The sequence below is a fragment of the Gracilinanus agilis genome, chromosome 2 (genome assembly GCF_016433145.1).
Source record: "Gracilinanus agilis isolate LMUSP501 chromosome 2, AgileGrace, whole genome shotgun sequence".
NCBI classification, from domain to species: domain Eukaryota; kingdom Metazoa; phylum Chordata; class Mammalia; order Didelphimorphia; family Didelphidae; genus Gracilinanus; species Gracilinanus agilis.
In genome coordinates, this window is record NC_058131.1 from 561,606,513 (window position 1) to 561,627,929 (window position 21,417).

Below are 21,417 nucleotides of genomic sequence, written 5' to 3' on the forward strand. Positions count from 1 at the left end.
CACTCTTCATTTTTTCATGTAGGTTTTTCCAATTTTTTAAAAAAATTTAACCTGCTTATCTTTTTTATGGTTCAGTAGTATTCCACCTAGCATATTTCTTAAAACACAGTTGTATTTTAAAACAGTCATATATGTAACACAACTTGTTTAGCCATTCACAGATTGATGGGCATTCCTTCAGTTTCCAATTTTTTGACACCAAAAAAAAGAGCTGCTATGAATATTTTTGTACATGTGAATCCTTTTTCTTTTTCTTTGATCTCTTTGGGATACAGTCCTATTAGTGCTATTGCTTAGTCAAAGGACAAGCACAATATTTTTTTATTTTTTCTTTTTTTAGCCTTTTAGGTGAAGGAACACTCTTTACTTGAAGTCTTGTCCATTCTTCAAAATTAGGTTCAATATCAATATCTTCTAAGAAACTTGCCCTGATTGCCAATAGCTGGAAGTAAACTTTCCCTCTGTTAACACTTCCCTGTTGTCTCTTTTTTATACTTTTCCTATTTCTATATAGTCAAACCTTGGTACTCAACAATTTGGGAACTTCTTGAATTTGGTATTCAACACCTTTTGATGAGAAAAGATTGTCTCAGTATTACACGTTTGCTAGGCATTCAGCGCACTTGCTTGAACTTGGTGATCTCCCAGAGACTATGCCTCCTCCAGGCTCAACGCACAGCAAATTTGAGCGGCATGGAGGACAAAGCGATCCACTAGTGATAGGGGAGTTTTCTTCAGGTAAGGAGGGGACAAAGGAGAATTCTCCACTTCATTAATAAAGGAAATGTGTGCAAAATTGGTGGAAAGGTAAAACTGTTCAAAACTATCACCCTGATAAAGTTTAACAAGCAGAATTATAAATTTGTTAAATCAGACCATTTCCCTCTTTAAAGGAATTTTCAAATGCAGGCATAAACAGACATCATTGGATAGGTTTTTTTTTGTGAAGCTTACACTTGCTGAATCTTTAAGCAGGATTCAGTGGTGATAAGGAACAGAAAAGAGAAAGAGAAAGAATTCCAGAAGAGTAGTTGCCCTCAGATATTATGTAAGGAACCTCCTCTTCCAGACTATAACATTTCTCCACCATCCCTATAACTCCTTTCAATACAGGTAAATTAAGTTAAAATTACTTTACTTGATCCAATTATTATTTATCTATGTATTATCAATATTTATTTAGTAAAATATGGCTCCCTTAATGCATATAATGCCTAATAAAATCTGGGTTTTCTGGGTGTCCAGAACAGATTAATTCAGTTTACATTATTCCTTATGGGAAAAATTTATTTGGTATACAACCTTTTTGGTACTTGACCTGCCTTCTGGAACTATGGAATGAATTAATGATGAGTATCAAGGTATGATTTGTATATCAAACCTCCTCCATTCTTCTGAAGCCTTCTTTAGTTCAGAGACTCTGAAATACACCTTTGTAATTTACCTTCTTCATACTCATAGCATCTAGTTCAATGAATTCACATATTTTAGGTTCCTTATATATGTTGGATGAATGAATGAATACATGTATAAATGAATTCTAATTCAGGCCTAAAAGTTGAAAGAGATCTAATTATTAACCTCCTAGTGATGAGTTAGCAAGTATAAAGGATTCTTATGGACCACTGGAGTTATGAATTATGTATCTGTAGACATCACCACCATCCCTTCCTCTCATGAATGTATAGATTTTTCTAATTGGTTTTGAAGTTTAGGTGAATTTGTTTTGGGAGTTAGGATGGTGAAAACAGGAAAGGAGGGAGGAAATAAGCATTTTTATAGTATCAGTTATGTGCCAGACATTGTGCTAAGTGCTTTTTAAACAAATATCTTAAATGATCTTCACAATAATACTGTGAGGTAGGTATTATCATTATGCCCATTTTAAATTGAGGAAACAGGTAAACAGAGGTTTAGTGACTTGCCTGTGGTAACATAGCTCATAAGTGTCTGAGGCCATATTTGAACTCAGGTCTTCCTGACTTCAGGTTTATCATTCTATTCACTATGCCACCAGTTGTCTATTGAGGGAATTTGAAGAATAATTTTTTTCTTGATGACAGGAAAAAAAAAAAAGAAAAGTAAAAAGCTCCATTACAATTTGGCTGACCTCTTTTCTCACATCTATATGCAAAATAATAATAATAATAATTAGTACATATGAAATGCTTTAAAGCTTGCAAGGCATATATCTATTACAGCATTTGAATTCCATAAATAATTATGAGAGACAAGTAGTTCCAACATTATTTTCTCTTATAAACGATCATCTTCTTCATCTTATAAATGAAGAAACCAAAGCTCAGAAACATTTAATTGTTAAGGAAATATTTGAACACAGGTCCTCCTGATTCCAAATCTAGGTCCCATTACTATAGGTCATATTGGATCTCTAAATTATGGCACAGAGTGGACCATACAAAGTATTTATTGCAATTGATCATTGTTTCAAAGGTTTCTTTGTAAGGAGAGTAACAGTCCATTGCTTTTATGGACTATTTGCTAATTTTCTTCCCTCTCTTACTCTTACCTTTCTTCCAACTTGCCTACCTCTTAGGAAGGAAATGACTGATGACCTCCTGAAGAGTTAGAAGGCATAGATGGGAACCAGTAACTATGGAAGGCTTGAAAGGCCAAATACAATATCAATAGTAGGTTTCATTGCTTTGAAAAGCCTTTGATACAGCTCAGGTTCTCAGATATGAGTAGATTCTATTTCTTCTACTCCATATAAATTTAGAAACAATGGCTTTAGTATTTGAAATGACCAGAAGCAAGTTCTAAATAATGGTCTGCCATTTAATTTCATTGTGTCCAATAAAAATAATTGAACCTGATTCTAAATAGAGGCTAACTTTTATGAATCATTACCGAGTAGACAACATTGGTCTTTGTTTCCTTCCCTATCTATATTTTTTTTCATTTAGACATAATTCTTCTGGCCCAGTAAGCAATCATCACCCTAGAAATTCAGGCTGCAACAATTTACTCCTTTCTTATTGGGTCCAAATGCTCCTTTGCAATGGAATGGAGTCCATGAAATTTTGGGTTTTAGCCAGGAAGTTCCCCTAGGTGAAAAATCTAATTGATCTGACAATTGCAAGGTATCTCAAGATATTACCTACCCAGTCACATTGATTTTAGTAACCTATTTTACTTGGGTGGTATATTTCTCTACTATATCAATTTTTAAGGCCTTTCTATCCGAATTTGGGCAAATCTTTGGTTTTTTGTTTTTTGTTTTTCTTTCTGTGTTTCTCCATCTAGAGTCTGGAATAGATGATCTTGGCCTATCTCAGACAAGTTTACGAAATATGTATGAAGACGACGATTTAATCTCCAGAGCCCTATCAAACCAAAGATCCATAACTGGTTTTCCAATGTATGTTCTCTAGGTTTGACAAAAAATAAATGTTTGCTTTAGACATATATACTTTGGGTTTTACAAGTCCAAACCACACCCCAGCCACTTACTTCAGAAAAGAAAAAAAAATTTAGAAGGCAGAAATTGTGTAACATGTAAATCTCCTCTGGACTTGAGCCTGTAGCTGTGGTTTGGCAAGACATCCAGCATAAGATCTCTTTTCTCATCTCCTGGGGAAAAAAAAAAGGACAGCAAAAAAAAAAAAAAATTACCTTGAAAATAAAGGTAATGATTAATCCCTCGGGCACAAAAGGAGTCAGCTTTTGAGAATTGAGGTTCCAACTTGCAAATAAAAAAAACAGCTGAAAATAGGGAATGAGAACCTCACCAAACAAAGTATTAGGTCACGCTGAATGGTTGGGTCCAGGTTTGTACAGTCAGAGAATTCCATTAACTGTCTTTATGAATTTATAAGCAGATGTCAAAGTCTTCAGGTTCCATGTGTCAGTGAAGTCATAGAAGTCTAGCTGCTGTAAGAACCATCCAGTCTAACCTTAACTGAGGAGTGCCACCTCAACTGACAAGTGTTACCTGCTTTTTCCAGAACACGTAGCAACAAAGTGCTGGATATGGACAGAAAATTGGAAAAAAGCTTTAAAGAAAAAATTATCCTGAAGAACGACTTGGTCAAAGAAATGATTGCAGAACTCCTAGGGACATTTGTGATGGTTGTAAGTGTAATCTGATTTCCTTTTATTTTCTAACTTAAGAATGCCTCTGATCTATATGGTTTTCCTCCCATTTTGGCTAGAACATAGTCCTAATGCAACAATCTCTTTTATATTGCTATAAAATCATCAGATCACTGCTATCCAATTATTATTTGTTAACCCATCTTTTCTGTGTATAATACTATATTATCTCAACACAGACTGATGGGAAAGTTTTGGTGTCCTGTTAATAATGATATTAACAATAATAATGACAACAATTATAATAACAATAATCATTTCTTAATCATTTCTTTATCACTTCAATGTCTGCCAAGGATTTTACATATATTATTTCATTTGATCCTCACAGGAATGATTCGCCTAGAATGACCTAGACTGGCTTATATAGCAAAAAAACTGGTCACTTGAAATCATTTCAGAAGATCAATAAGCAGATGGTTGAAATATCCTGTCATAGTTAAGCAAGGACTTGGCAATGATTGTATTTGACAGATTAGTAGCTGGGTAATGAAGGATACAGGGCATTAAGTAGAAATAACATGGGACAATAGATATTACATTCAGGTAACTATTTTTTTTTAATTCCCGAACTCTTTTTTTTTTCTTCTTTTGAACTTTGGTGCTCTGCATTTCCCTCTATCTTCTTACTATAACCAAGAGCAATTTCTAAGAATCTTCAAACTTTATCTTATTTTTAAATTATTAATTTTTTCCATTATTTATTTATTTATTTATTTGTTTGTTTATTTATTTATTTATTTGTTTTCTTAACTTTAAAGGGTCTTTGCAAATATTGGTGGATTATTATGAAAATCTACTAGCTAAGTCCATTGCTTTTGATTTTCCTTTACCACTGTTTACTCCTACATAAATCCTACTATAGTCTCCAGATTCAAGCTAATACTGGAGCATTCAATTATTGGTTTCTGCAACAAATTGGGTGTTTATTTCCAACTTAAAACTTGTGATATTTGTTCAAGAAAAAAAAAAAACAAGCCTGCCTTAGGATTTTTAACAGCAGGTACAAATAACCCCTGGCTCTTATTCACAAGGAATACATTAGAGATATTTAACTTCTTAAGGGCTTTGAAAGAATCTTCTGTGAGGTACATTATTCATTCTTTGATATCAACTTCATTTTATTTCATTTTAAGAATTCGATTGAGTGCTAACTCAATATTGAGTGTTAACATGTGTAACAGCATGCTGGAAATCTTTTTTTTTGAACTAGTATGTCACATTAACCAATCATGAACACATTGCACTAGGGGAAAATAGATTGAACAAAGTAATCAGATCATAGATTTAGAGCTGGAAGAAATCTTTAGAGATGATCTTGGCCAACCCTCTACTTGACTAAGTGGGCAGAGGGAGGGGAAATGATTTTCCTAAGGTGGGGAGCTCCTGGCCTCCAAAATGCCTCATTTTACTTTTTTTTTTTTTTTTTTGCTAAAATGGCCCAAACATGGAGCCATGATGCTCCCTTCCTGTTATATCCAGAACATCCTCCTCTACTACTATGAAAATCCATTCTCCCTAAACTTAAAAGGGTAGAGGGTGGAGGCTACTAGTAAGGCTCAGGGTAACCAGTTCCCTAGATTTTCTATACTAGACTTATTTCCTGCAGGATAATACATTGTAAAGTGGGAATCATTGTGCTGTTTTGTTAATTCTTAAGGGGACCAGAGCACAAAACTGCATTTTTAGAAGCTAATGCAAATAACAAAAAAAGAGCAAAAAATTGAAGCAAAGCAGTTTAAGAATACTTGGGTATTTCACAGAAAAGGGAAAAAGAGAGGAAAATGAATGTGCAGAGAAGTAAGACAAGACCTCCTTTTCTTAATGGGAACATATTTTGTAAGCCTGACCCCTTTGGGGTTCAAGAGTTGAAAGCTACTATAAATATAGATTTGCTCATTAAAGTCATTCAGTGTAATTCTGCTCCTACTCTACATAGTAGGTGCTCAATACATGGCTGACCTTTTCCTTATTTTACTTGATTGTTAATATTGTTGTTTAAGTATGATCTTTTTTGGTGTTTTCTTCGCAAAGATACTAGAGTAGTTTTGCAGATGGGGAAACTGAGGTAAACAGGGGTAAGTGATTTGGCCCAGAGTGACTCAGCTAGTAAGTGCCCGAGACCAGAATCGAACTCATGAAGATCAGTCTTCCTGATTTCAATCCCAATGCTTTGTCTACTGAGCTAAGTAGCTACTTGAAAGTACATAGCAACAAATAAAATGTCTCTTCATGGTTAAAAGGGAAGGCTAGAAGGAAACAGGGTGGTTTAGTTGGCTTCAGAGCCAGGAAGACATGTATTCAAATTCTGCCTCATGACTCTTTTGTGACTGGCTTTGTGACTCTGGGCAAGTCAGGCAACTAATACTTTTAAGTTGTAAAGAAGATACAGATCTGCATTGATTGAGCAAGTACTTCATCCAGCAGTCCCACACCCAAGAAATCATAGGGGTAATTCTTATCTTTATCTTCAGAGTTAATCCCGGACCCAGACATTTTGATTTCTTCCTATATTGTTCCTTAGTTTCCAAAACAAGGCCCTGAAGATCTCTTAAAAAGAAAGGCAGAGGGGCAGGTAGGTGACATAGTGGATAGAGTGCCAGTCTTGGAGTCAGTAGGATGTGGGATCAAATCTGATCTCAGACACTTCTTAACTGCGTGATTTGGTCAGGTCACTTAACCCTGATTGCCTAACCTTTGTCCATCTGTCTTAGAGTTGATGCAAAGACAAAAAGTAAGGGTTAAAAAAAAAGATGGGTTTAGAAGTAAACTTACAAGTTTCTGTACAGACATCATCTTCTATGAGGTGTCACATCAAATCATGTTAATTTGTCAATGATGAGAAAAAAATTTTCTTACATGCAGTGATTTTTTGTAAAGATTTTATTTTACTAATTATATACAATAACAATTTTCCACATAAGTTTTCTAAAGTTATATGATCCAAATTGCCTCCCTCCTTCTCTTCCCTACCCCTTCTCAGAGATGGTCATCAATTTGATCTGGGTTATGCATGTATTATCATGAAAAACATATTTCCATATTAGTCATTTTTGTAAAAGAATATTCATATAAGACCAAAATCCAAAAATAAAAACCCAAATAAATTGAGTGAAAAATAGTATGCTTTTTGATCTGCATTCAAATTCCAACAGTTCTTTCTTTGGAGGTATATAGCCTCCTTTGTCATAAGTCCTTCAGAATTGTCCTGGATCATTGTATTGCTGAGAAGTAGCTAAGTCTTTCAGAGCTGATCTTTCCACAGTACTGTTGTTACTGTGTGCAATGTTCTCTTGATTCTATTTATTTCACTCTGCATCAATTCATGTAGGTATTTTTCCAGCTTTTTCCGAAATCATCCTGCTCATCATTTCTGATAACACAATAGTATTCTATCACCATCATATACTACAATTTGTTCAGTCATTCCCCAATTGATGAACATCTCAATTTCCAATTCTTTGTTACCACAAAAAAGACTGCTATTAATTTTGTACAAGTAGGTCCTTTCCCTGTTTTTATTCTCTCTTTAGATACAGACCCATTAATGGTTTTACAGGACTAAAGGATATGCACTATTTCATAGCTTTTTGGGCATAGTTCCAAATTACCTTCCAGAATGGGTTGGATCAGTTCACAGTTGGATTAGTGTCCCAATTTAGCCACATACCCACCAACATTTGTCAATTTCCTTTATTATCATATTGGCTGATCTGATAGGTTTGAGGTGTTGGGTTTTTTGTTGTTGTTTGTTTGTTGTTTTTTAAACCCTTATCTTCCATCTTGGAGTCAATACTGTGTATTGCTTCCAAGGCAGAAGAGTGGTAAGGAAGGCAATGGGGATCAAGTGACTTGCACAGGGTCACACAGCTGGGAAGTAGCTGAGGCCAGATTTGGACCTAGGATTTCCCATCTCTAGGTCTGGCTCTCAGTCCACTGAGCTACCCAGCTGCCCCCAAGGTGTTGTTTTATTTTGCATTTCTCTAATCAAGAGTGATTTGGAACATTTTATCATATTATTGAGAACTTTGATTTCTTCCTCTGAAAACTGCTTGTTCATATCCTTTGACCATTTATTGATTGGGGAATGGCTTATATTTTTTATAAATTTAACTTGGTTTTCTCTATGTTTGAGAAATGAGACCTTTATCACAGAATTTGTTATAAAATTTTTTTGTAGTTTGTTGTTTCTCTTCTAATCTTGCTTACATTGTTTTTTTTTTTGTACAAAAACTTTTTTAACTTAACACAGTCAAAATTATTCATTTTATGTCTTAAAATGTTTCCTCTGTCTTATTTGGTCATAAATGCTTCCCTTCTTCATAGGTCTTCCAGGTAAACTATTCTGTGCTCTTCTAATTTATTTATATCACCTTTTTAATGTCTAAATCATATACCAATTTTGACCTTATCTTGGTATAGGGTGTGAGATACTGGTCTATTCCTAGTTTCTGCCATACTGTTTTCCCAACAGTTTTTGTTAAATAGTGAGTTCTTATCCCAAAAGCTGGGATTTGGGGGCTTATTAAACATTAGATTGCTAAGATCTTTTACCCCTAATCTATTCCATTGATCCACCAATCTATCTATCAGATTGTTTTGATGGTTGCTACTTTATAGTACAGTTTGAGATCTGGCACTGCTAGGTCACTTTCCTTCAGATTTTTTTTTATTAATTCCTTTGATATTCTTGTTCTTTTGTTCTTCAAGATGAATTTTCTTATTGTTTATCTAGTTCTATAAAATGATTTTTGGAAGTTTTATTGAAATGAAACTGAATAAATTAATTTAGGCAGAATTATCACTTTTATTATGTTAGCTCAGCCTATCCATGAACAATTAATGTTATTCCAGTTGTTTAGATCTAACCTTATTTGTGTGAAAAGTAATTGTGTTCACAAAATTTCTATGTTTGTCTTGACAAGGAAATTCTCAAATATTTTATATTGTCTAGAGTTATTTTAAATGGAATTTCTCTTTCTTCCTCTTGCTGCTGAACTTTGTTGGTATTATGTAGAAATGTTGATGATTTATTGTTTTATGTTGGTTTATTTTGTCTTCTGCAACTTTGCTAAAGTTATTTAATTATTTCAACTAGTTTTTTAGTTCCTCTGTGAAAAATGATAGTTTGGTTTCCTCATTGCCTACTTTAACTCCTTCAATTTCTTTTTCTTCTCTTATTGCTAAAGCTAGCACTTCTAGTACAATATTAAATAATAGTGGTGACAAACGGGCACCCTTAAATCAGTCCTGATCTTATTAGGAAGGCTTCTGGTTTAACCCCATTGCAGATGATACTTGCTGCTGGTTTTAGAATGGATATTATTTGTAATTTAAAGAAATGACCCATTTATTCCTATGTTTTCTAATGTTTTAATCAGAATGTGTGTTGTATTTTGTCAAAGGTTTTTTTTTTCTACATCTAGTGAAATAATCATGTAATTTCTATTAGTTTGGATATTAATATGGTCAATTATGCTGATAATTTTCCTAATATTAAACCAAACTTGCATTCCTGATATAAATCCCCCTGGTCATTTTGAATGTTCCTTGGGATATGTTGCTATAGTGTCTTTGTTAGTATTTTATTTAAAATTTATGCATCTCTGTTGATTAGGGAAATTGGCCTACCATTTTCTTTGTTTTTAATTCTTTCTGGCTTAGTTATCAGCACCAAATTTGTGTCACAAAATGAATTTGGGTAGGACTCCTTCTTTGTCTATTTTCTCAAACAGTCTATACCAGTGGTTCCCAAACTTTTTTGGCCTAAAGCCCCCTTTCCAGAAAAAATATTACTTAGCGCCCTCTGTCACATACTATCACCACCCCCCTTACAGTTATTCACCGCCCCCAAATGCACCTGTGGCCATCACCATTCTCCTGGATAGCTGCAGCACCCACGAGGGGGTGGTAGCACCCACTTTGGGAATCACTGGTCTATACAGTATGGGGATTAATTGTTCTTTAAATGTTTGATAAAATTCACTTGTGAATCCATCTGACCTTGGTGATTTTTTCTTAGGAAGTTCCTTGATGGCTTGTTCAATTTCTTTTTCTGAGATGGGATTGTTTCAGTATTCTATTTCCTCTTTTGTTAATCTAGGCAGTTTATATTTTTTTTTAAATTCACCCATTTCACCTGGATTGTCATTTATTGCCATATAGTTTGGCAAAATAGTTTTTAATAATTACCTTAATTTCCTCTTAATTAGAAGTGAAGTTACCCTTTTCATTTATGATACTGTTAATTTGATTTTCTTCTTTTTTTAAATTAGATTATTCAGTATTTTATCTGGTTTGGGTTTTTTTTCAGTAACAGCTCCTAATCTTATTTATTAGTTCAATAGTTCTTTTACTTCAATTTTATTAATTTCTCCTTTGATTTTTTAGGATTTCCAATTTGGTTTTTATCTGGGGATTTTTCATTTGTTCTCTTTCTAGTTTTTTTTAAGTTGCCTGCCCAATTCATTGACCTCTTTCCTCTCTGATTTGTTGATATATGGACTCAGAGATATAAATTTCCCCAAGTACTACTTTGCCTGCATCCCATAGATTTTGGTATGTCATTTCCTCATTGTCATTGTCTTCAGTGAAATGAGTAATTGTTTCTTTGATTTGTTCTTTGACCTACTAGTTTTGAAGAATTAGATTGTTTAGTTTCCAATTAATTTTAAATTTGCCTTTCCATAAGCCCTTATTGTTCATTATTTTTATTGCATTGTGGTCTTGAAAAATTGCATCCCAATACTATACAAACTATTTGACAAAAAAAGCAAAGGAATTTTACCAAATTCCTTTTATGACACAAATATGTTATTGATTCCAAAGCCAGACAGACCAAAAAGAAAGAAAGAAAACTACAGATCAATCTCCTTAATGAACATAGATGCAAAAATCTTAAATAGAATACTAACAAAAAGACTACAGCAAGTTATCATGAGGATTATTCACTATGACCAGGTGGGATTTATACCAGGAATGCAAGGATGGTTTAATATTAGGAAAACCATCTGTATAATTGACCATATCAGTAATCAAACCAAGAGAAATCACATGATTATCTCAATAGATGCAGAAAAAGCCTTTGAGAAAACACAGCGCCCATTCCTATGAAAACACTAGAAAGTATAGGAATAGATGAGCCTTTCCTAAAAATAATAAATAGTATATATTTAAAACCATCAGCAAGCATCATCTGCAATGGGGATGTTAGAATCCTTCCCAGTTAGATCAGGAGTGAAGCAAGGATGCCCATTATCACCTCTATTATTCAACATTGTACTAGCAACACTAGTGGTAGCAATTAAGAGAAGAAAAAGAAATTGAAGGAATTAAAGCAGCCAATGAGGAGACTAAACTATCACTCTTTGCAGATGAGATGATGGTCTACTTAGGGAATCCTAGAAAATCAACTAAAAAGCTAGTGGAATTAACCAAACAGTCTATATGATATTGGGATTAATTGTTCTTTAAATGTTGGATAGAATTCCCTTGTGAATCTATTTGGCCCTGAAGATTTTTCTTAGGGAATTCTTGATTATTTGTTCAATTTCCTTTTCTAGTATGGGATTAAGCATTCTACTTCCTCTTTTATTAATCTGGACAATTTTTTAAAATATCCATCCATTTCACCTAGATTGTCAGATTTATTATCATATATTGGGTAAAATAGCTCCTAATGATTGCTTTAATTTCTGCTTCATTGGTGATAAATTTACCTTTTTCATTTTTAATAGTGGTTATTTGATTTTCTTCTTTCCTTTTAATCGGATTAGTCAATGCTTAATCTATTTCTTTTTTTTCATAAAACCGAATCTTATTCTTATTTATTAGTTCAATAGTTCTCTTACTTTCAAATTTGTTAATTTCTCCTTTGAGTTTTAAAATTTCCAATTGTATTTCCAAGGGATTTTAAATTCATTCTTTTTCTAGTTTTTTTAGTTGGCATGCCCACTTCATTTATCTCATGTAGGGATTTTTTTTTAATCTACTTGTATTCTAAAAGGACAGGAATAGGGACTGGACCCATGATTTCACTGACACAGGGACTCCTAAATGAGTTAATTCCCTCTATTGATGCAGGTTGGCACCTTCTCAGAGAGCTTTGTCTAGAGCACCAAGTAGGACTTATCAAGGATCGTACATCTACCATGTGTCAGATAGGAGCTCTAAAAAAGGAGAGGAAGCAGAACTGCTCATAAAACAAAACTGTGAAATGGTTAGCACAACCTCTGTCTCTTCCTTGGTGTCTAATTTAGTCTTAGTCCCACCTCTCCCAAAAAAAATTCACAATAAAGTGTAAATGGCAGATGTAATGTGTTTTCAGACCCTAGTTGATATGATTTTTAGCAGGGGACAAAAAAGCCTAGTCAAAGGAAATAGTTCTCTAATTTTTGAACTTTAGGTATCACAGAACACAGAAGGAGAATAGGAGTCATTCAAAATCACACCTCATAGAGCTTATCCTACTCCTAAGCAGAATTAGTCCAGGAGGGGAACTTCAGTTTCCTTTGTGTTCCCTCTTCTACAGAGAAGAGAAGAAATGTAGAATCATGGAATCTTAGAAAGGGATCTTTGTAGTTATCTAATACAACCTCAGGGATAGCTAGGTTGCATAGTGCTTAGAACCCTGGACCTGGAATTAGGAATATTCATCATCTTGAGTTCAAATCTAGCCTCAGATATTTACTAACCTGTGACCCTAGGCAAGTCTCTTTAATCCTGTTTGCCTCAGTTTCTCATTTGTAAATATGAGTTGGAAAAGGAAATGGCAAATGAAGTCACAAAGTCAGATATAACTAAACAACAAAAAGAACAGCTTCCCTTCCAATATGAAAATCTCTTCTACAACATCTCTGACAAACTCGCCCAGACTCTATATGAATATTTCCAGTGACAGGGAACTCATTTCCTCATGAGTCAGTAATTGCTGGACTTTTCTAACTATTGTGAAGTCTACTAATTCCACATCTGCCTCCCAATAACTTCTACCTGTTCCTGGCTTTGCTCTCTAGGAAAATATAATTTGCTCTCCTATATGATAACCTTTAAAATATTGAGGAAAACTTGTATGTCTCCCTCTTGTCCCCTTTCTCCAGTTACCAAATGTCTTCAATTATTTTTTCAAATGAGATTATCTCCAGGCCCTTCACACTCCTGATCTTCCTCATTAAAATAAAATACAACCTAGGATGGGTATCATCTTAAATCCCTATTGGCCACTGACACATTGTGGGGGATGCCAGGGCAGTTTGTTCTCAGAGAGTATAGAGCCCTTGAGGGGGAGGAGAAATGAGAGTTAAGTGGTAAGACCCATAGGAAAAGGCCTTCATTGAAAGAGCCAACTGCATTAAAAAGTGGGAGCTTGCCCAAAACAAATTGTACCCATACCAGTTTTGCCTGGGGCTGGTTAGGCATCCTTCCATGAAGTCAATAATCTTCCCTTGGTAGATAGGAGAATTGTTTGTCATGAGCTGGTCAAATGTATTTGGTCCCAGAACACCTTTAGCTATTTAAGTTATTGTCAGAATATATGTTCAAGATCACCTAGTGATGGAGAGTACAAGTAGTAGAGAAGAAGAACCAGAGAAATTCTGGTTCAGAGTCTAAGAGTTTTGGAAATCAAATTATATATTATCAGAATTGAAAGTCAAATAGAAAATCTTGTCATGGATTGAATTAAAAATTGAAATTCATTTAATAGGAAATTATTCAGGACTGCTTTTAGTCTAATATCTTAATATGGATATTCATAAATCCTCTAAGGTAGAAAATCTAAGTATTAGAAGTCTTTATTATTTATGAAAAAATTAAAGTACTAGAAGATATAATCATACACCCACTGAAATCATAGGAGAGCCTAATCTTAAGATTTAAAGTTAGAAGGGAGTTTAGAGATTATTTGATCTGACTTTTAATTCACAGACTAGGAAACAGAACTTTGAGAGGTAAAAATATAAATCCAAGTCACAGAGTTAGTAAATAAAAAATGTTGGAATTTGAACTCAGATCCACTAACTACAGATCTGACCTCCTTTCTACTATATGAGAGGGCACTTGTTTTCCAATTTTTACTCATACTTCCTAGACTTTCTATTCCCTTTCCCCAAAGAAGTACTAGGTAGCGCCATAGTGCACACAATGTTGAATCTGTGAAGTCCAGATGTGGCCTCAGAGTCTTAGTGACTGTATGACACTGGATAAGTCCCTTCATCTTTGGCTGCCTAGGTTTCCTCAGCCATAAAATGGGGATAATAATAGCACCTACCTTGACCGAGAATTGCATAAGATACTATTTGTAAAGTGCTTAGCACAGTGTGTGATACATAGTAGGTGCTTAATAAATATTTTGTTTCCTTCTTTGCAAGTTCTTGCAACTTATGCTTCTGTAATTTCATTTATCTTTCTAGCAAGGGGATAGAGGTGAAAGGGTGGTTGGTCCCCTTTTACAAGATGGAGAAATTGAGTCATAAAGAAATTATTTAACCTATGTTGTATGGCAGACCTAGGACTAAAAGCTAATCAGACTCTTAAGTATGCCTGCTATTAAGCCACATAATGAGAGATTAATTACATTTGTCTGAATATTGCAAAAAGTCACTAACTTGAGGAAATAGATATATATAAAACACATATAGTAAGTGTATAGTTGGAAAATCTTGAATCCCTGGAACTGCATTGCCCAGTATTCCTTTCTGTATTACCCACAATTCCTTTTCCTTTCTATTTATGTTCTTCTTTTGCGTGATTATAAGTTTTGATTGAACGTCCCTCTCCCTCTCTCTTCCACGTGAATTGAGTGTTGAACAGTCTTTGTTGTCCTAGCTCTCTCTTCCACGTGAAGTGAGTGGGGAACGTTCTCTGTGTTCTCTAGTTAAATATTAATAAATCTCTATAAATATTATACTTTGGAGATATCAAATATTAATTTTAAATTTTTCCACAAAGGAGATATACAAAAGGCAAGTTCTGTATAAAGTGAACAGAAATCAGTCTTTTTTGACTTTCCCTTCCCTAGCCATAAGCATAAGATTTGTCTCATAGAGTTAAGTATGTATATCCCATGCCTCAAATATAAAAAAATGGAGTAAAAATGTACTATTAGTTTATATTCCGGGTTAGGTCCCTCCTCCCTGGTGTTAGCATTCTGAAAGCCTTCACTTGGTTCTCCTGTGACTCCATCCCTCGATTTGTACTGTTTTCCTGCTAATACATTTCCTGCCCTCGCTTTGGAACTGCCTGACCCAATTAGGAAAGATAGATCGTTCAATTGGAAAAGCTAGTTTTCTGCCCCCTCAAAAAAAAAAAAAAAAAAAGATAGGGATATTAGAATCAACACTTCTTGGGCAAGTCACTTAACCCCAATTGTCTAGCCCTTCCACGCTTCTGCCTTGGAACCAATATATAGTATTGGCTCTAAGACAGAAGGTAAGGGGTTTTTTTTTTGTTTTAAATAGTAAGATTTTTTTCCTTTTTTTTTTTCTTCACCAGCTGTGTAATATAATGGATTATGCTTATGTTCTAGTCCCAGCACTGCCACTACTTGTAGTCAGTTTTCTCATCTATAAAAACAGAGCTTAAATCCTCATGGATTGAAATAAGAACATTTTTGCACGTGTCATGTACATTTCAAAATGCTACACAAATATGAGACACTATTATTACTATTATACATGTGTCTCACCTCCGTTCCTATATTCTACCCACCAGCCAGTGAATCATTCAAAAGACCAACTAATCACAGGCACACAAAAGCAGTTTCTTTACCCATGGGCTGCATTTCTTTTCCTGGGCACCCTGCAAATGACCCCTAACCATTCTGGCACTCTTATCGCTGTTTTCCTTTAGGCACTGCAAACATGACCACACTTCCTTCTAGCAATAAAAAATAAAACAACTTCTGATATGCAGTAAATATGCCTGGGTTCAGTTCAGCTGGCAGAAAAGGCATTTTTAGATAAATCCTATACAGACCTACTCTACAGGAAGTGCAGTTTGTTGGCACAGTGCATCCTGTCACCCTAGATTAAGACCTGGAAGAGAGGGCAGCACCGTAGAGATCATCTAGTACAATGTTTCTCAACCCTTCCCCCTCCCCTTTTTTTTTTTTGCTCATAAAATAGTCATATTCTTGATTTTGAAGAAAGGAGGTACACTATGAACTTTTATACTGGCAATGTTAAGGGAGAATCAGAAGAACGGAACCTGTGCAGTTTCCCTTTAATAAGGATGTTCAACTTTGTTGAATTCTAGGCGAGCTAAAAAAAACAAAGAGAAAAACACACAAGATTTGACACGTTTTAAGGTGTATACATATATGTACATGGTATATATATTAATAAATTTATACATATAACAATAATATATGTATTATAAGCACACATATGTAATATAGTAAAGTTTTGTTTATTTGTGAGCAGACTTCTTACCATGTTAAGAGCCAGAGGTGGTTAAATAAAATTAAATTTAAACATTTTCTTATTTGCAATATCTTCTGAAATTTTATGGTACAACTGGCATTACCTTGGGCACACTGGTGTGCTGTGGTACAATCTTTGAGCACTTCTCATCTAAGCTATTCCCTCATTTTATAAATGAAGAACAGGGCCTTAGAGAGGTAGATTTGTCCAAAGTTATACCATAGTAAGTGACAGATTTGAACCCAGTTCTTCTGACTGAAAACTTAATATTGCTCCATGCAGCCTACTACAGAAAGTGCTAGTCAGTACTAGAGGGCTTGATACTTAGAAGTATAGTGCTAAATTTTAAAGCATCCCACTATTATATTATAAATTTGATAAAGTCAGGGAACCACATCTTATCTAAACTTGATATATTGGCTCCCACCCAGCACCTTTGCTTAGTACAAATAAATGTTTGTCGAATGAATGAATGAGTGATGAGGACTCTTGGTTAGCCAATCAGGCATTATACAGTTTAAGTGCCCACTGATTATCAGGCGCTATGGCATTCAATGTTGCATTTGAAGAGCCTATATGTTTTTGGCAACAAACGTTTCTAAATGCTGAAACAATTTTCTGACTGGAAGGATTGTTAACTGAAAGGACACAAAAACAGACCCCCGATAAAGCTTGTCTAATCCCTCTCTCCGAAAGATCACCAACAATAAGACTGACATTCATTGGTATGAAATGGTCTAGGTGAGGTCGTGTATACAGAGAAGAGAACAGTCTGATGGATATCTTAAGGCACTATGGTTATTATTATTCCCTTGACAGATGAGGAAACTGAGTCTCAAAGAAGTTAAGTGACTTTCTAATGGACATCTAGCTAATACTGTGTGAGGAAAGATTTGATCCCAGGTCTTCCACTCTCAAAATCCATGAAGCTCATTCTTAAGAACCTGTTTTATTCAGGGTCACCTAAATTAACTTAAATTGGGATGCTTCCTGATCCCATCCTGTCCCTTCCCGATTTTTGCATTTGAACCTGTCTACCTGTGCCTAGGATGGACTCCTACTTTGTCCCTAGGATTAAAGTGATGATTTCAGCTTCCAAGTGGCCGGCAAGGGCTTGGCTCACTTATGTTTAAACTAAACTTGAGAAGAAACTAATACACGAGGACAGATCATTTGGCTAGAAGAGAGTATGCAACCTACCTAAAGACAGACTCTATTCTATATGTACCAAGAAGCTGCAAGGGTAAAAGGGATTTGAAACCAAACTCATGTGCGGAAGATGGCTGAAAGAAATTACTTATGCTTTGAGGTTCAACCCACCAGGAGTGAACTAATCAAGTACCAGAGAAATTAATTCATCAGTACCACTACTAAAACTACTACTACTGCTAATACTGCTACTGCTGCTGCTGCTGCTACTACAACTACTATTACTACCACTACTATTACTACTACTTCTACTACTACTACTACTACTACTACTACTACTACTACTACTACTACTTGTAGATTTTAAAATTAATATCAATATCTCCAAAGTATAGTATTTATAAAGACATTAATATTTAACTAGAGAGACAGAGAACACAGGGAACTTTCACCACTTAATTCACATGGAAGAAAGAGAGTGTGGCAAAGCGAACCCAAACTATATACAGACCATGTAATGACGCCTGTATATGAACAGCAAAAGGAATTTCGCGTAATACAGAAAGGAATTTTGGGCAATGCAGTTCCAGGGGTTCAAGATTTTCCAACTATACAACAACAACAACAACAACAACAACAACAACAACTACTACTACTACTACTACTACTACTACTACTACTACTACTACTACCACTATTACTACTTTTTTGAGACCAGATTTAAACTTATATCTTCCTGACTCCAGGTCTAAGATTGTGTACCCCTGGGCCACCTAGCTGTCTCCCAATTCTATTGGACATTAATTAAACCACAGGTCCCAGCAGTGATGCTTTTAAAATAAAATTTAAAAATAGTTCATTGTTTAGGTGACAGGAAGGGTTATTTATAAGATTTCTTTTTTGTATTGCTCTTGGGCAGGGAAAGGTCAGATGTCCAGTCAAGTGGCATGAGTGAAGTAGCTCTTCCAGTTATTTCTGAAACTACCTTGTAAAGAAAAGGCCTCAGAAACTTTAGTTCAGGTATGAGCTGAAGACTGAGTAATTTCCTTTCCAAAAAGTTTCCTCTAAGTATCACATATCCAGGGGATGGGACTCTCTCAGCAACTTTTGGATGTGGCTTTAAACTCACCAGAAATATATCCTCTATTGGCTGGACAAGAAATGGGCCTTTTTAACTGACCAGTCATCACTGTGGTAACATGGTCAGAGAACTTTTTTAAAAATGACCATTCAGTTTTCTTTCTCCTCCTCAAAATTACATGAGGGCAAGAGTTGAGGATTACATATGTGTAATCATATCAAGTCAGGAGCTGAGAGGAGGACTCCTCTTCTGTTGTTCAGATGGGGTAATGGGTAGGAAGCTTCATAGAATGGATAGAGTATAGGACTTCCCATCAGCTCTCTTGCCAATAAGGAGTTGCATTGAGTAGTTGGGGGCAGGGGGGAGAGATTCACTGCAAATATTTTATTTCTGTTTCAGCAAAGGGAAGACAAGATAAAAAACCTGTTACAGTAAAAATTTCTTTGAAGGTAGAATGAAGGGTTTTAGTGGGGAAAGAGGAGGCAGGGATACCAGTTAAGAAATTATTACAATAGCCTAGGCAGGAGGCAATGAAGGTCTGAACTAGGGAAATGGAAGTAGGAATTCTATATAGGAATGCTTGGGTTCAAATTCCACCTTGGCATTTATTAGAATGTATCCCCAGGCAAATCACTTAACCCTTGGTCACTAGATCTGTTTTCTCATCTGTAAAATAAGGAGGTTGGACTCAAAGGCCTTGAAGGTCCTTCTTAATCTCTTAAGTCTATGATCTTGTGATCTTAGAGGTGATATTTTCTTGGGAATTGACATTTACCTATTTTCCCTTCCTCGCAGTTGGACGTTCCTATCTTATAAATAAAGCCCTTAATTCTTATTCTGGTCTCTTCTCAAATCCGGCTTGTTCTTGAAGAAGGCTATCTGGTTTTGGTAGTCTCTGCCCACACGTCAGACACCTCCTCATTTTTAACCAGACTCTCCAGTTCTTTAAACCTTGGGTCACTGTGATCACTTTTGTTCCAACTGAGATTTTATTTGCCAGTTGGGAGATTAAAGAGGTGAAACCACGCCTGGAAAATCTGCCACCACTTGGCATATTGGGACCTTTCCTGACCCTGCATTTTCTCCCTCTTAGGAAGTCTCGGGCACAAATCAATGAAAACTCTGCCCAAAGTTGTAAATAAACCTTTCCTGAAGCCCCAGGTTTTTAGTTCTACAAGATGCTTCAGAACATCCATTAGCCATAATAATTTATGTTGTCTAACACTAGGGACTTGTTTAGCCATTCTTTCCAGTTGCAGAACAGGCTGAATGGGGCAACAAAGTCACAAACCCTTTTAGGCTGTATTAGAAATTATGTTTAAAGCTCTCTTTGCTTTTGTAGGAAGTAAAGGGATAATACAGGGAGGCATCTCATGCCCTGAAAGGGGGAGTTCAAATGTCTCCCTGCCCCGCCATTAGTTTTTTCTAGTTATTTAAAGCATAGGATAAACAAAAAGAAGTACCATGAAATAAGACACAAAGGTAGGTTGGATCCAGATTATTGAGAGGGCTCCATGCCAAATTAAGGGGAGGTTTCATCCTTATAGAGAACTCCCAGATGAGGAAATTCCTTCCGAATACAAGTTAGCATTCTTTCTGCAACTTACTGTCTTGGAGAGTTGTCTAAAATATTTGGGGTTAAGGAACTTGCTCAGGTCACACAGTCAGCCAGTATGTGTCAGCTGAGAGTTCCTATTGTATTTATGAGTCTTCCTTTTATGCAGTGAGCAAGAGAGCTTAATATAAAGTCACAGTTAAATCTAAAGCAATTGGACTCAGTTCCCCCTTCACTTTCTCTCCCTTTCATGATCTACTCTCATAGTACACATTCTCAAAATGCAACAAAAATCAGTATGTCTTCTTTATGGAGAGAAAATCACTTATAAAATTAGAGACAACAAGTAAATAGAGCAGGAAACTCTCCATGCTGTAGTGATGCAAAAAGAAAGTAGGGAGTAAAGAATTTCACCATGTACCACAGTAAGGCAAACGGGTACATCCCGACAAGCAGCAGATTTTGAGCAGGGAAACTCCCTACTTAGGTCAGTGTGACAGACATAGCACCAACTTCTCATCATTAAATTCAGTTTCTGGTAGCAGAGCCCTGCCTTGCCATTGTCTCACTGCTGGTCAGCATCAACTCTTGACCCTTCCTATCTCACTGCCAAGAGCAAAATTTCCCACCTCCCACGATCTCCTTTTTTTAAATTTTTTATTTTTTACCATTAGGATCAATTTTAAGTGTTAGTTCCAAGGAAGAAGAGTGGTGAGGGCTGAGCAATGGGGTTTAAGTGACTTGCCCAGGGTCACACAGCTAGGAAGTAGCTGCGGCCAAATTTGAACCTAAGACCTCTAGTCTCTAGGCCTTACTCTCAATCCAATGAGAAATCTAGCGCCCCTTTCCATGATTCTTTAATCCCTCCTCCCAGTCTGCTAAAGAGGATTTATTTAGTTTAGTGCATGATATAATGGAAATAGCTATCATTTTGGAATCACAGTATCTGGTTCTATTACTTAGTTTTGTCACTATGGGAAAAATACTTCCCTGGGTTGAACTAGATGCTCTCTAAATCCTATAATCCCCCAGAAGTACTCATCGAACTTCCAGGTGAAACCTCTCAGGGATGAGATTCTCATGACCTACTGAGACTG

General features: G+C 35.6%; 1 protein-coding gene across 1 annotated transcript in view; it reads left to right on the forward strand.

Annotated features, from left to right (window-relative positions):
- Positions 1–653: 653 nt before the first annotated feature.
- The window catches only part of AQP9 (aquaporin 9), a 73,310-nt gene continuing 52,546 nt past the window's right edge, over positions 654–21,417 (forward strand). The window contains exons 1-3 of the mRNA XM_044662379.1: positions 654–738; positions 3,268–3,382; positions 3,969–4,095. Coding sequence (XP_044518314.1) covers positions 654–738; positions 3,268–3,382; positions 3,969–4,095 — 327 coding nt within the window. The remainder of the gene's footprint in view (positions 739–3,267; positions 3,383–3,968; positions 4,096–21,417) is intronic.